This window comes from Carica papaya, chromosome 6 (assembly GCF_054855325.1).
Source record: "Carica papaya isolate Zhongbai chromosome 6, ASM5485532v1, whole genome shotgun sequence".
NCBI lineage: Eukaryota > Viridiplantae > Streptophyta > Magnoliopsida > Brassicales > Caricaceae > Carica > Carica papaya.
The window spans coordinates 32,183,714-32,195,108 of record NC_142314.1 but is presented as its reverse complement, the minus strand read 5'-3'; the positions used below and the strand labels follow the sequence as shown (position 1 = coordinate 32,195,108).

Sequence of the window (11,395 nt, the reverse complement as noted above, 5' to 3'; positions counted from 1 at the left end):
CCTCATCTTGCATTCGGCTTTTGGGCCTCGATGAATAACGAGCTTTTTATTTCGTTTCATCGAGATCAGTTCTCGTATCTCTCATCACTCTACTAAACTTTGTAACCGAGACCCTTGGACTAATGAATTCGATCTCCTTTCTTCGTTGGCTTCCAAGTCCGACCCAAGCCTTTCTTCTTAGTTAATCCACTCTTAAACATAAACTTCAAATGTTTGCTCGACTCATAAAAACTCTCATATTAATAAATCATAATGTACTATATTCTTCTTCTAAGTTTTAGATTTGGTTTATTTGATTTATAAAAATTATTCATAATTTACACATACGATAAATAATTGAATAAACTTTATCTGTATTGCTAATTTAGTACAATAATTTTAACTTAAAATCTATTATATAAAAAAATGTGCCTAAAATTTCAATATTATTTTATTTAAATTTTTATCATATATATATATATAGATATTTACATTTTGATTCTTATTCTACATAATTATAATTCAATTCAAAACTCCAGTGTAAAATTTTTGTGGAATTGTAAATTGACCTCTTACTCCCATGTCATTAAAGGTAAGATTTTATGTTTATCTAAATCAATTTGTGTCCCCATTAAAATGATTAATTAGTAAATCATTGATTAACCTTAAAAGTCAAACAGAAAATTATATTCATATCATATATTACACACACATTACTTGAGCACTGACGTTACAATTCTCCTTATCTCTTATTTTGGCATGAGACTTTTGACTGGTAGACAATGATAGATCCAAGATGCCGCCCATATGAGCTCCACCTGGCACTCTCAATCTTCCCCATGTAGATTTCGCAGCTTTCATTATTTATATATATATATATATATATACACGCACATATACACATATATATATATATATGTATAGCAATTCTGGGAAGGAGATATACATATGCAAGGCAGTGAAGTATGGGGGAAGAAGTGAAGCTGTTGCAGAAATGGTCAAGCCCATTTAGTTTAAGAGTGGTGTGGGCATTGAAACTCAAAGGCATAGAGTATGAAACAATAGAAGAAGATCTCTCCAACAAAAGTCCTCTTCTTCTTCAATCAAATCCTGTTTACAAGAAGATCCCTGTCCTCATTCACAACGGCAAACCACTGTGTGAATCACTTGTCATCATCGAGTACATTGACGAGACATGGAAGCAGTATCCTTTGCTGCCACAAGATCCTCATGACAGAGCCAAGGCACGCTTCTGGGCAACATTTGGGGATGATAAGGTACACGAACAAGGCTTTACTTCGATCAAATATATGTGTATATACCTCGTATGTATTTACCTGTACATTGATTCCATCAGGTGCTGGCAAGAATGTGGTCTTCATTTACAAGCCAAGGTCCAGAGCAAGAGGAAGCTCTGGCTGCAGCCACTGAAAACTTGAACTTCTTAGAAGAAGAGCTGCAAGGAAAGAAATTTTTCGGTGGAGACAAGATTGGGTTTGTGGATCTTGCATTGGGTTGGCTTACTAACATGCTCGGTGCTATGGAAGAGGTAAACGGAATCAAAATTGTTGATGAGCAGAGATTTCCTCGGTTATCAGGTTGGTTGCAAGACTTTTCAGGTGTTCCAATTATTAAAGAAAACTTCCCACCTCATGATAAATTAGTCACCAGGTTCCGCATCTTCCGGGAGAAATTCATCTCAGCTGCAGCTGCATCCAAATGATTCACACTCTCAATTGTTTCAGTGCAAATGCTTGTACTACTATATGCATTATGAAATAAGCAAGCATTAAGAGTGAATAGAAGGATATGTTTTCTAAACTAATATGATATTGTAATATTTTAGCGAAATAAGATAACAATATTTAGCCTTCTCAGGCCAATTATATCCATTAATTTAATTGAGTGATGCCTATTAATTTGTTGTCTTATTTAAACCCCAAGTTTCTTTTTTCTTCTATATAAATAAATGAAAGTAGATGGAACATTAAACAGACACCTAATATAGTAAAACTCCGGAGACAAGTGAGATTTGCATATGAGTATATATGCAACTGAGAAAACTCCACATAACAACTATTCCTTTGAATAATCTATATTCGAAGGAAATTGTTTTCTCCTTTGTTTCTTTCTTCCTTTCTTCAATAAGCAGCACGTGAAAAGGAAATATTCACAATAAAACAGCCTTTTTTTCTCTTTGTTACTTTCAATCAAAACAATAATTCTGCAGACTCACATCCAAGAAGCAGCTATCTTAGGGGCACAAATATATACACACTCATAATAAGAATATTATAAGCAATAGTTAAGACATAAATTGAAGTAACATATGAGCATGCATAGGAATATGGTATTTAACCAGGAGATCTGCAGCACAGGTTAAGCGAATTATCTCCAGCTTTCTTTCTCCAAGTTAAGGTCTCCATACTGCTGTCAAAAGCCACCTTCAATCAACAAGTATTAAAAAAACATCAACAAACTTATAATAAATTCATCCTGAATGAGAATCAATGGACCTGGCACATTAAAAAAAAATTACACAGCTTCAATCTTTTTTAAGATATCTGTAATTAGATTTGTCTAGTACGAGAGAACTGAAGTGAACAGGAACATTTGCATCAACTCCATTGTCTTTTAGGTTCCTAGGACAAAAATATCCCAATTGATCATTGCATCAGCTATAAACTTCACAACCATAGTGCAGAACACTTTAATGCCAGAATGCAGGACCAACCAATCTAAGAAATTTTCTTTTCAACCTATTAAGTTTGCTTTCCTTTTCCACATGTTGAGAAGCTTATAAATTGAGAATACAGAACTATCATGAGAACAGTAATCCAGCCTAGAACAAGATTCATCTACAAAAGTTGTTCTTTAATATCTCTATGGTGCATCTTTTCCTCATTGACATTACTACACAATGGAACTGAGTGTCTTGTTGCTCATGAGCCAAATCTTGAGATTAAACCTAAGACAATGTGCAAAGAATTCAATCCACTTGCTACTCTTAATTACTAGGAGTTGTCTAGTTGATCATGAGACGTTAAGCTGCCCCGACAGTCTGCAAACAAATAAACCCTCAATGTTTTAAACATCAATTCATGAACACACAGAGTGTGCTTAAATAAATTATTGTTAACAGGCAAAGTATTAATACCACAAGATTTTAATCACTATTGTCATGCATGATATTGGTATCACGTATTTCGCATGGAACTCGTCGTCTAAAGTTCCACAATGTTCTTGCAATTTCATTATGAAGAGATGAACAAACCAAAATCACCTTAAAGAGCATAATCTCTTCCTTCTGTACTTAGCTGAGGGATAATCACAATCAGTCCCTTCCTGACAGCTCCATCAGACTACCGAACTAAGTTTGTCAGCAAGATTTACAGTTGGTTCAATTGCTGAAGTAATTCCTTCAAGAGTTTCTATATTTAACAGCCATGCCTTGACATGCTAGGATTCAATCTTTTTCTAGTATCCGTTGTTTGATCCCTAAACAAGCAAAACCCTTCAATAATTAAATCTTTTTCTGGTCTGCTTGTTCCCCCCACCATAAGCAATATGCTAAGATGACAAGAACTCATCACCAGCGATCTCCACAACTACAGGTTCCATCCTTGAATAAATGAAAACGATTTGCATCTCTCATTAATATTTCTCTCTGCACAATCTTTGATATGTATTTGGTCACAGTGTGACAATCCCCACAAACACGTAGGTTCTTCATTACCTGCAAAGGACTCCCTGGTTCTGTATTTAACAAGGCAAATGCTATGGCAAGTCTTTCACTGTGCTCACAGAGCATGTCTCTCTTCTCATCCTCTTCAACATCATGCGGAACATTGCGCTGATCAGTAATATAACCTTCCTTAGCCATCAAATCAGCAAGTATTGCTACTAACCGTTTAACCTCTCCAAACTGTCCAAATGACCAATCTCCAGCCCCGAAAACATACATTCTTTGTCGAACTTCTACCCAGCTGCATCCTAGATCTTTGTTGAGGCCTCTAGCTTTGATGGACTTCCGAATCATTCTCACTCGGTCCCACTTCCCCAGCGCTGCATATACATTTGATACTAAGACAGAATACCCAGTGTCATCTGAATTCAATTCAATAATCCGCTCAGATATACGTTCCGCAATCTCTGTGTCTCCACTTGGTCGACAAGCACTCAGTAAAGTTCCCCATATACTCACATCTGGCTTCAAAGGCATTGCCAGGATAAACTTCTCTGCTTTCGCTATCAACCCAGATCGAGATAGAAGGTCAACTACACAAGCATAGTGTTCAAGCTGAGGCTCAATATTGTAATAATCTTTCATCCTATCGAAGTAAGCCAAACCCTCTTCCACCAAACCTGAATGGCTACAAGCATAGATGAGGGCAACAAAGGCTACATGATCAGGAACAACACCAGCTGACTCCATTTCCAAGAAAGCTTCCAAAGCTTTCTTGCCAAGACCATGCATCCCATGTGCTGAGATCAGTGTAGTCCATGTCACAACATCTCTCGATTTCATGCACTTAAATACTAGGATGGAGTTTCTTAAACTGCCACATCTAGAGTACATTTCAATCAGTGCATTTCCAACTGGCACATATGACTCAAAGTCTAACCTTAAAATACAGCCATGGATCTCTTTACCTTGCCGTTTGGCAGCAAGCAATGAACACAAAGGCAAGATGGCTAACATAGTACCCATATCTGGCATCATTTGCACAGTTCTCATTTGATCAATTATTCGGGAACCTAATTGAAAATCCCCAGAGTAAACACATGCACCAAGAATGGTGTTCCACGATATTATATCCCGAGTTTTCATGTTGTCAAACACTTTTAGTGAATCACTCATCTCTCCACATTTAGCATACATGTCAACCAAAGCATTACTGGCAACAAGGTCTGTATCAACTCCCAATTTAGTAATGTCAGCGTGGATTTCTTTCCCTAGATTTAGTGCTGCTAACTGAGCAGATAGTGAAAGAAGCATCACGTAAGTAACAGAATCAGGTTTCACATCTATCTTCATCATCTTAAAAAGTCTTAACCCTTCTTCAAATTTACCACTTTTATTATAGCCCCTGATCAATGAATTCCAAGACACGGAATCCCTCTGTTCCATTCCCAAAAATACTTCATGTGCTGCTAATAGGTCACCACACTTTCCATACATATCAATAAGAATATTGCCTGCAGTAATGTCGCATCCATACCCGATTCTCACCATTAAGTCATGGGCAAATTTGCCCAGCTCCAAGTCCCTTAGATGGCCACAAGCACGGATAACAGATGTAATTGTCAACAAATCAGGTGTAAATCTATTCACCATTTCTACAAAAAACTTAGTTGATTCTTCAAACAGATTGAATTGAATTAACCCACAAATAACAGTGTTCCAACTAACAGTGTCTCTAACTACCATCTCATAAAAAATCCTTCTTGCATCCATTAATCTATCAAACTTGAAGTACATGGAAAGAAGTCCGTTGCCTACTACAACATCCTCATTGATCCCAATCTTCATAGCTAGGCCATGAACAACTTCCCCTTCTTTCACAGCTACCAGGCCTCCACAAGCAGGCAGAACACTAGAAACAGTGAAAAAATCGGGTACCAGTCCAACAAGTATTGACCAATGATAAATTTCCAGAGCTTCCTCCCAATATCTATTTGAACTATAGCCAGAAATCAAGCTATTCCATGACACATTATCCCTTTGAGGCATTTCCTCAAACACACTGCGAGCTTTACCCAAGTAACCAAACCTGGCGTACATGTCAACCAAAGCATTGCCAATATACAAATCTGATTGGAAACCCATCTTGGAAATATGTTCATGCACAAACTTCCCCATCCCATAATCTAACAATCCAGCACATGCATTGATCACCGACGGGAATGTGAACTTATCAGGCACAAGTTCCATCCTTTGCATTCTGGTATAAAAATCAAGTGCTGTAGAGTATAATCCGTTTTGGGTAAGCGCTCTAATGATTGAGTTCCATTGATAGATGTTGGTGGTTGGAGAAACTCGGTGAAATACCGAGAGAGAAGAAGTGGGGTCTTTGAGCTGAGCATATTTGCTAATGAGTTTGCCGGAGAAGAAGGAAGATTGGTCGAGTCCTGAAGCAATTATCAAAGCATGGATTTTGTGGACGTCTTTGGAGCTTGATGCAGAAGATAAAGCATTTGAAATTGAAGAAAAGATTACTTCTTGAGCGCGTCCATTTAAACTGCAAAGCTTTGCAGTTTTCATGAGAAGCAGAGCCTGGGACGTAACGTAAGCAAAAATAATATTTGTAGAAGATACAAAATTAATAAGAAATTTTAAAATAAGTTTGAAACTATATATTAGTATTTAAAAAAATATTAATTAATAAATTAAAAAACATAAATTAATAAATATATTTATTAAACATATTATTAACAAGTCATATATTCGAATTGGGATAAATGCTTCAAAAAAAAATTTACTATTTTAAAATATTTAAATCAATTTTTATAATAATTTTTGTGTTGGAACAAAATTAGTATATTGACTTATTTAAAATGTTATAAAACGTTTTAGTCATTTTGTCATTCAAAATACTTAACTAATACAATAATTAATTACATTTACGTGGTAATATCATACCGTTAATCATATAACACTAATTGAAAAAAATTTCAAAACTAAATTTTTTGTTTCAATAGAAAATTACTACGAGTGTGGATCTCAACATTTTAAAATAGTACATAAAGTTTTAAAAAATTTATTCTGATTCAAATATATAACTTGTTAATGATATGTTTAATGAATATATTTATTAATTTTATGTTTTTTAATTTATTAATTAATATTTTTTAAAAATACTAATATATAGTTTCACATTTATACTTTTATATGTATAATTTATTTATTAATTAATAGAAAACTATTTTTAATATTTTATTTTAATTTATCAAAAACTAAAAATAAATTATACTTTTATTTTTTTGGATTTGATCATGCTTTATAAAAGAAATAAAATAATATGTTATAAGAAAAATAATCAATAATGGCATTATTAATAAGTTCATCAAATTATACAATACAAATAAAATAATAAAAAATTTGTATTTTCATTCATTAGTTTATTGTGTAATCAATAATATAATAAATTTACAATTAAAATATTTGTCTTTTAAAAAAATTATGAATTTAAATCTTATTGAGAATATAAAATTTATTATTTTATAATATATTATTAATTGATAATAATTAATTTATAATATTTAATTTAATAAAACTGCATTTTCTTTAATTAAAAAAAGTTTATTGTATAATATTCTCCTTGTATCATTAACACCAATCATAAGATCCATTCATATCATTATATACTAAAACATTACCTAAGCACTTACGTTAGAATTCTATCCTCTCTTATCCTTTCTATGAGAGTTTTCACTAATACATGAAGATAGATCCAAGAGACCGGCCATGTCAGTAGAGCTAAGCAGATGTGTCCAAATGCTGCAAATATCCCCTGGCCCTCTTTTGTGCATATATATATATATATACATATACAGTAATTCTGTGAAGGAGATGTATATGGGAGGCAGTGCTTAAACATGGCGGAAGAAGTGAAGCTCTTGAGGACATGGTCAAGCCCATTTGGTTTAAGGGCGGTGTGGGCACTGAAACTCAAAGGCATAGAGTATGAAACAATAGAAGAAGATCTCTCCAACAAAAGTCCTCTTCTTCTTCAATCAAATCCTGTTTACAAGAAGATCCCTGTCCTCATTCACAATGGCAAACCACTGTGTGAATCACTTGTCATCATCGAGTACATTGACGAGACATGGAAGCAGTATCCTCTGCTGCCCCAAGATCCTCATGACAGAGCAAAGGCACGCTTCTGGGCAAAATTTGGAGAGGATAAGGTACACAAACAATGCTTTAGTTTGATCACTTCTATTGTAGAAAGCTGGTGCAGCATGGGAACTAATATATATATATATATATGTATATATGTATATCTGTGATGTACCTGTCCATTTATTTGATCAGGTGCTGACAACAATATGGTCTTCATTTTCACGCCAAGGCCCAGAGCTAGAGGAAGCTCTGGCTGCAGTCGCTGAAAACTTGAGCTTCTTAGAAGAAGAGCTGCAAGGAAAGAAATTCTTCTGTGGAGACAAGATTGGGTTTGTGGATCTTGCATTGGGTTGGCTTGCTTACTTGCTCCCTGTTTATGAAGAGATAACCAGCATCAAAACTGTCGATGAGCAGAGATTTCCTCGGTTATCACGTTGGTTGCAAGAGTTTTCAGGAACTCCAGTTATTAAAGAAAGCTTCCCACCTCATGATAAATTAATAACCAAGTTCCGCATCCTCCAGGAGAATCTCATCTCGGCTGCAGCTGCATCCAAATGATTCAATCTCTCAACTGTTCCAACGCAAATGCTTGTCCTACTGCAAGCATTCTCAAAATAAGCAAGCATAAAGAGTGAACAGATCTCCAATCTATTTGTTTCTTTTTTGAACTCCAGATTTCATTTTTTTACAGAAATAAATGAGATAATATGGAACCCTAAACAGACCTAAAACAGTAAAATTCCAGAGTCAAGTGAGATTCATGTGTTGCTTATATACGGCACGTGGGAAAATCTGATACAACAACTATATAGAAGGGATATTGTTTTCTTCTTCCTTCCTTTTTTTCTTTCTTTCTTTCTTTCCTTCTTTCTTTCTTTCTGCTATAAGGAATGCATGAAAAGGAAAAGCACCTATGTTAGAGGCACAAACACATACACATAATAAGAATAGGGTAAGCAATAGTTAAGACACAAAAAATAGAATACGAGCAGGCAAAGGGATATGGTATTTATCAGCTGTACCAGTAAAACTTGACTTATCCCCAGTCTTCTTCCCCAAGGTTAAAGTCTAGATACTGCTGTCAAAAGCCACCTTCAATCAACAAGATTCATTAACAAGATTTTTGGCAACTTCCGGCTTAGGACAAGATTTATCTAGAGAAGCTATTTTTTAATATCTCTATCAAGCATCTTTTCCTCATTACCGGGAAAGAGTGTCTTGTTGCTCATAAGCCAAAGTCTTGAGATTAAACCTAAGACACCATACAAAGAATTTAATCCACTGGCTAAGCTTAATTACCAGGAATAGTCTAGTTGATCATGAGACATTAAGCTGCACAGATGGCCTGCAAACATATAAACCCTGAATGTCCCGTATGTAGCTTTCACACACAGATAAATTGCTGACACTTAAATTACTGTTACCAGGTACATTGTTACTATCACAAGAGTTAAGTCATTATTATCAGGCATGACATTGATATCACATAATTTGTATTAACTTATCGCATGTTCCAGAACTTTTGTGCAATTTCAGTAGAAAAGATTAAAGACATAAAGGAACCAAAATCACCTTCAAAGAGCATAATCTGTTCCTTCTGTCTGTAAGTGAGGAACAAGTGCAACCAGTCCCTTCCTGACAGCTTCATCAGACTACCAAACTGACTTTATCACCAAGCTACAGTTGGTTCAATTGCTAAAGTAGTTCCTTTAAGAGTTTCTACATTTAAGAGAGCCATGCCATGATATGCTAGGATCCAATCCTTTTCCAGTGTCCATCTTTTGATCCATATACAAGCAAATCATTCAACAATTAAATCATGAAACTTCAGAAGTTGCAATAAATAATGTGATTGTTCCCCACAATAACCAATATGCTCATAGTGAAAAGAAATCATCACCAGCGATCTCCATGACTATAGTTCCAACCTTAACTGGATTAAAACTATTGTGTATCTCATAAATGTTTCTCTCCACCAATTTTTGACATGAATTTGGTCACAGTATGAGAATCCCCACAAACACCAGGTTATTGATCGCCTGCAAAGGGCTTCCTGGTTCTGTATTTAACAAGGCAAATGTCATGGCAAGTTTTTGTCACGAAGCGTCTCTCTTCTCATTGTCTTCAACAGTGAGTTGAACATGTTATAGATCAGTAACATAACCTTCCTAGCCATAAAATCAGCAAGTATCGCCAGTAATTGTTTAACCTCTTCAATCTGGCCAAAGGACAAATTACCCGCCTCAGAAATATACATTCTTTGTTGGACTTCTACCCAGCTGCATCCTAGATCTCTGTTTGAGATCTCTAGCCTTCATGGATTTCCTTATCATTCTCTCTTGGTTCCACTTCTCCAGAGCTGCATATACATTTGATCTAAGACAGAGTACCCAGTGTCATCTGAATCAAGTAAACAATCTGCTCAGATACACGTTCTGCAGTCTCTTTGTCTACTTGCTTGGCAAGCACTCGGTAAAGTCACCCATATACTAACATCTGGTTTCAAAGGCATTGCCAGGATAAGCTCCTTTACTTTTGCTATCGACCCAAACCGAGGTAGACGGTGAAAATCTATTCCCTTTACAAAAGTCTTAGCTGATTTTCCAAACACATTGAATGAATTAACCCACATAGTGTTCCAACTAACAGAGTCTCTGACTACCATTTACCAAAAATTCTTATGACTTTTCGAGCATTGATTTATCCTAAAGATTTCATTTCACGAAACAGTGAAAAGATCCGGTACCAGCCCAACAAGTCTTGACCAATGATAAATTCCCAGAGCTTCCTCCTATAGCCAGAAATCAAACTATTCCATGACACATTATCCCTTTGAGGCATTTCCCCAAACATATTGCGAGCTTTAGCCAATTAACCAATCCCGCACACACATAATTCGAAACACTGCCAATATACAAATCTGATTGGATACCCATCTTTGAAAATATGTTCATGCACAAGCTTACCCATCTCATAATCTAACAACCCGGCACATGCATTGATCACCGACCGGGAATGTGAACTTATCAGGCACAAGTTCCATTTTTTGCATTCTGGTACAAAAATCAAGAGCTGTAGAGAATGACCCGTTTTGGGTAAGTGCTCTAAGGATTGAGTGCTCCATGATAGACGTTGGTGGTTGGAGAAACTCGGTGAAATACTGAGAGAAAGAAGAAGCGGGATCTTTGAGCTGAGCATATTTGCTAATGAGTTTGCCGGAGAAGAAGACAGATTGGTCAAGTCCTGAAACAATTACTAGTACATTGATTTTATGGACGTTTTGGAGCTTGATGCAGAAGATAAAGCATTTGAGATTGAAGAAAAGATGAGTTGTTGAGCACGTTCATGTGTAATGGAAAGACTTTGGGATCTTGTGAAAATAAATTTTAGAAAAGTAATTTAAGTTATAATAATGTGTTATTATTTTTATTAATTATGATATAGAAATAATAAGAAATTTTAAAAATAAAATTATTTATTAAAGTGAAGATCTATTTTAATTTTTTTTTCTTTCCTTCTCTCAATTTTTTTCAAAAGAAATGGCTCAAGAACCTATAAAAATAAAAATTA

At 35.2% G+C, this 11,395-nt stretch overlaps 2 protein-coding genes, 1 long non-coding RNA gene and 1 pseudogene across 8 annotated transcripts; 2 read left to right on the top strand and 2 right to left on the bottom strand.

Annotated features, from left to right (window-relative positions):
* The first annotated feature begins 898 nt into the window (after positions 1-898).
* LOC110825200 (glutathione transferase GST 23-like) lies at positions 899-1,898 on the top strand. The gene is made up of 2 exons (XM_088222712.1): positions 899-1,256; positions 1,337-1,898. The coding sequence occupies exons 1-2, from the start codon at positions 945-947 to the stop codon at positions 1,700-1,702; spliced, it is 678 nt and encodes a 225-aa protein (XP_088078838.1). The 5' UTR covers positions 899-944; the 3' UTR covers positions 1,703-1,898.
* Positions 966-6,288, bottom strand: LOC110824445 (pentatricopeptide repeat-containing protein At3g03580 pseudogene; annotated as a pseudogene). Of its 3 annotated transcripts, none has more exons than XR_015821593.1 (2): positions 3,263-6,288; positions 966-2,423 (listed from the first exon to the last, which is right to left on the bottom strand). The product of XR_015821593.1 is annotated as a pentatricopeptide repeat-containing protein At3g03580 pseudogene, transcript variant X1 (transcript). The 3 variants fall into 3 exon arrangements; XR_015821594.1 differs by lacking the exon at positions 966-2,423 and adding an exon at positions 2,430-3,040 and having other exon boundaries at positions 3,137-6,288; XR_015821595.1 differs by lacking the exon at positions 966-2,423 and adding an exon at positions 2,430-3,040.
* A 973-nt stretch (positions 6,289-7,261) lies between these two features.
* LOC148253533 (uncharacterized) lies at positions 7,262-11,267 on the bottom strand. 3 transcript variants are annotated; one of them, XR_015821505.1, is made up of 3 exons: positions 9,398-11,267; positions 7,998-8,422; positions 7,262-7,865 (listed from the first exon to the last, which is right to left on the bottom strand). It is a non-coding gene; the product is annotated as an uncharacterized LOC148253533 (long non-coding RNA). The 3 variants fall into 3 exon arrangements; XR_015821503.1 differs by having other exon boundaries at positions 7,998-8,369; positions 9,398-11,253; XR_015821504.1 differs by lacking the exon at positions 9,398-11,267 and adding an exon at positions 8,551-8,692 and having other exon boundaries at positions 7,998-8,369.
* LOC148253534 (putative glutathione S-transferase) lies at positions 7,579-8,659 on the top strand. Its single transcript, XM_088222611.1, has 2 exons — positions 7,579-7,890; positions 8,018-8,659. The coding sequence occupies exons 1-2, from the start codon at positions 7,579-7,581 to the stop codon at positions 8,381-8,383; spliced, it is 678 nt and encodes a 225-aa protein (XP_088078737.1). The 3' UTR covers positions 8,384-8,659.
* Positions 11,268-11,395: the final 128 nt, after the last annotated feature.

Bases quoted from the DNA above. Each gene is read 5' to 3' on its own strand.
- LOC148253534 (XM_088222611.1), top strand. From the start codon at position 7,579: ATGGCGGAAGAAGTGAAGCTCTTGAGGACATGGTCAAGCCCATTTGGT. The intron at 7,891-8,017 runs GTACACAAACAA...TTATTTGATCAG, and splicing joins CAAAATTTGGAGAGGATAAG to GTGCTGACAACAATATGGTC.
- LOC110825200 (XM_088222712.1), top strand. From the start codon at position 945: ATGGGGGAAGAAGTGAAGCTGTTGCAGAAATGGTCAAGCCCATTTAGT. The intron at 1,257-1,336 runs GTACACGAACAA...TGATTCCATCAG, and splicing joins CAACATTTGGGGATGATAAG to GTGCTGGCAAGAATGTGGTC.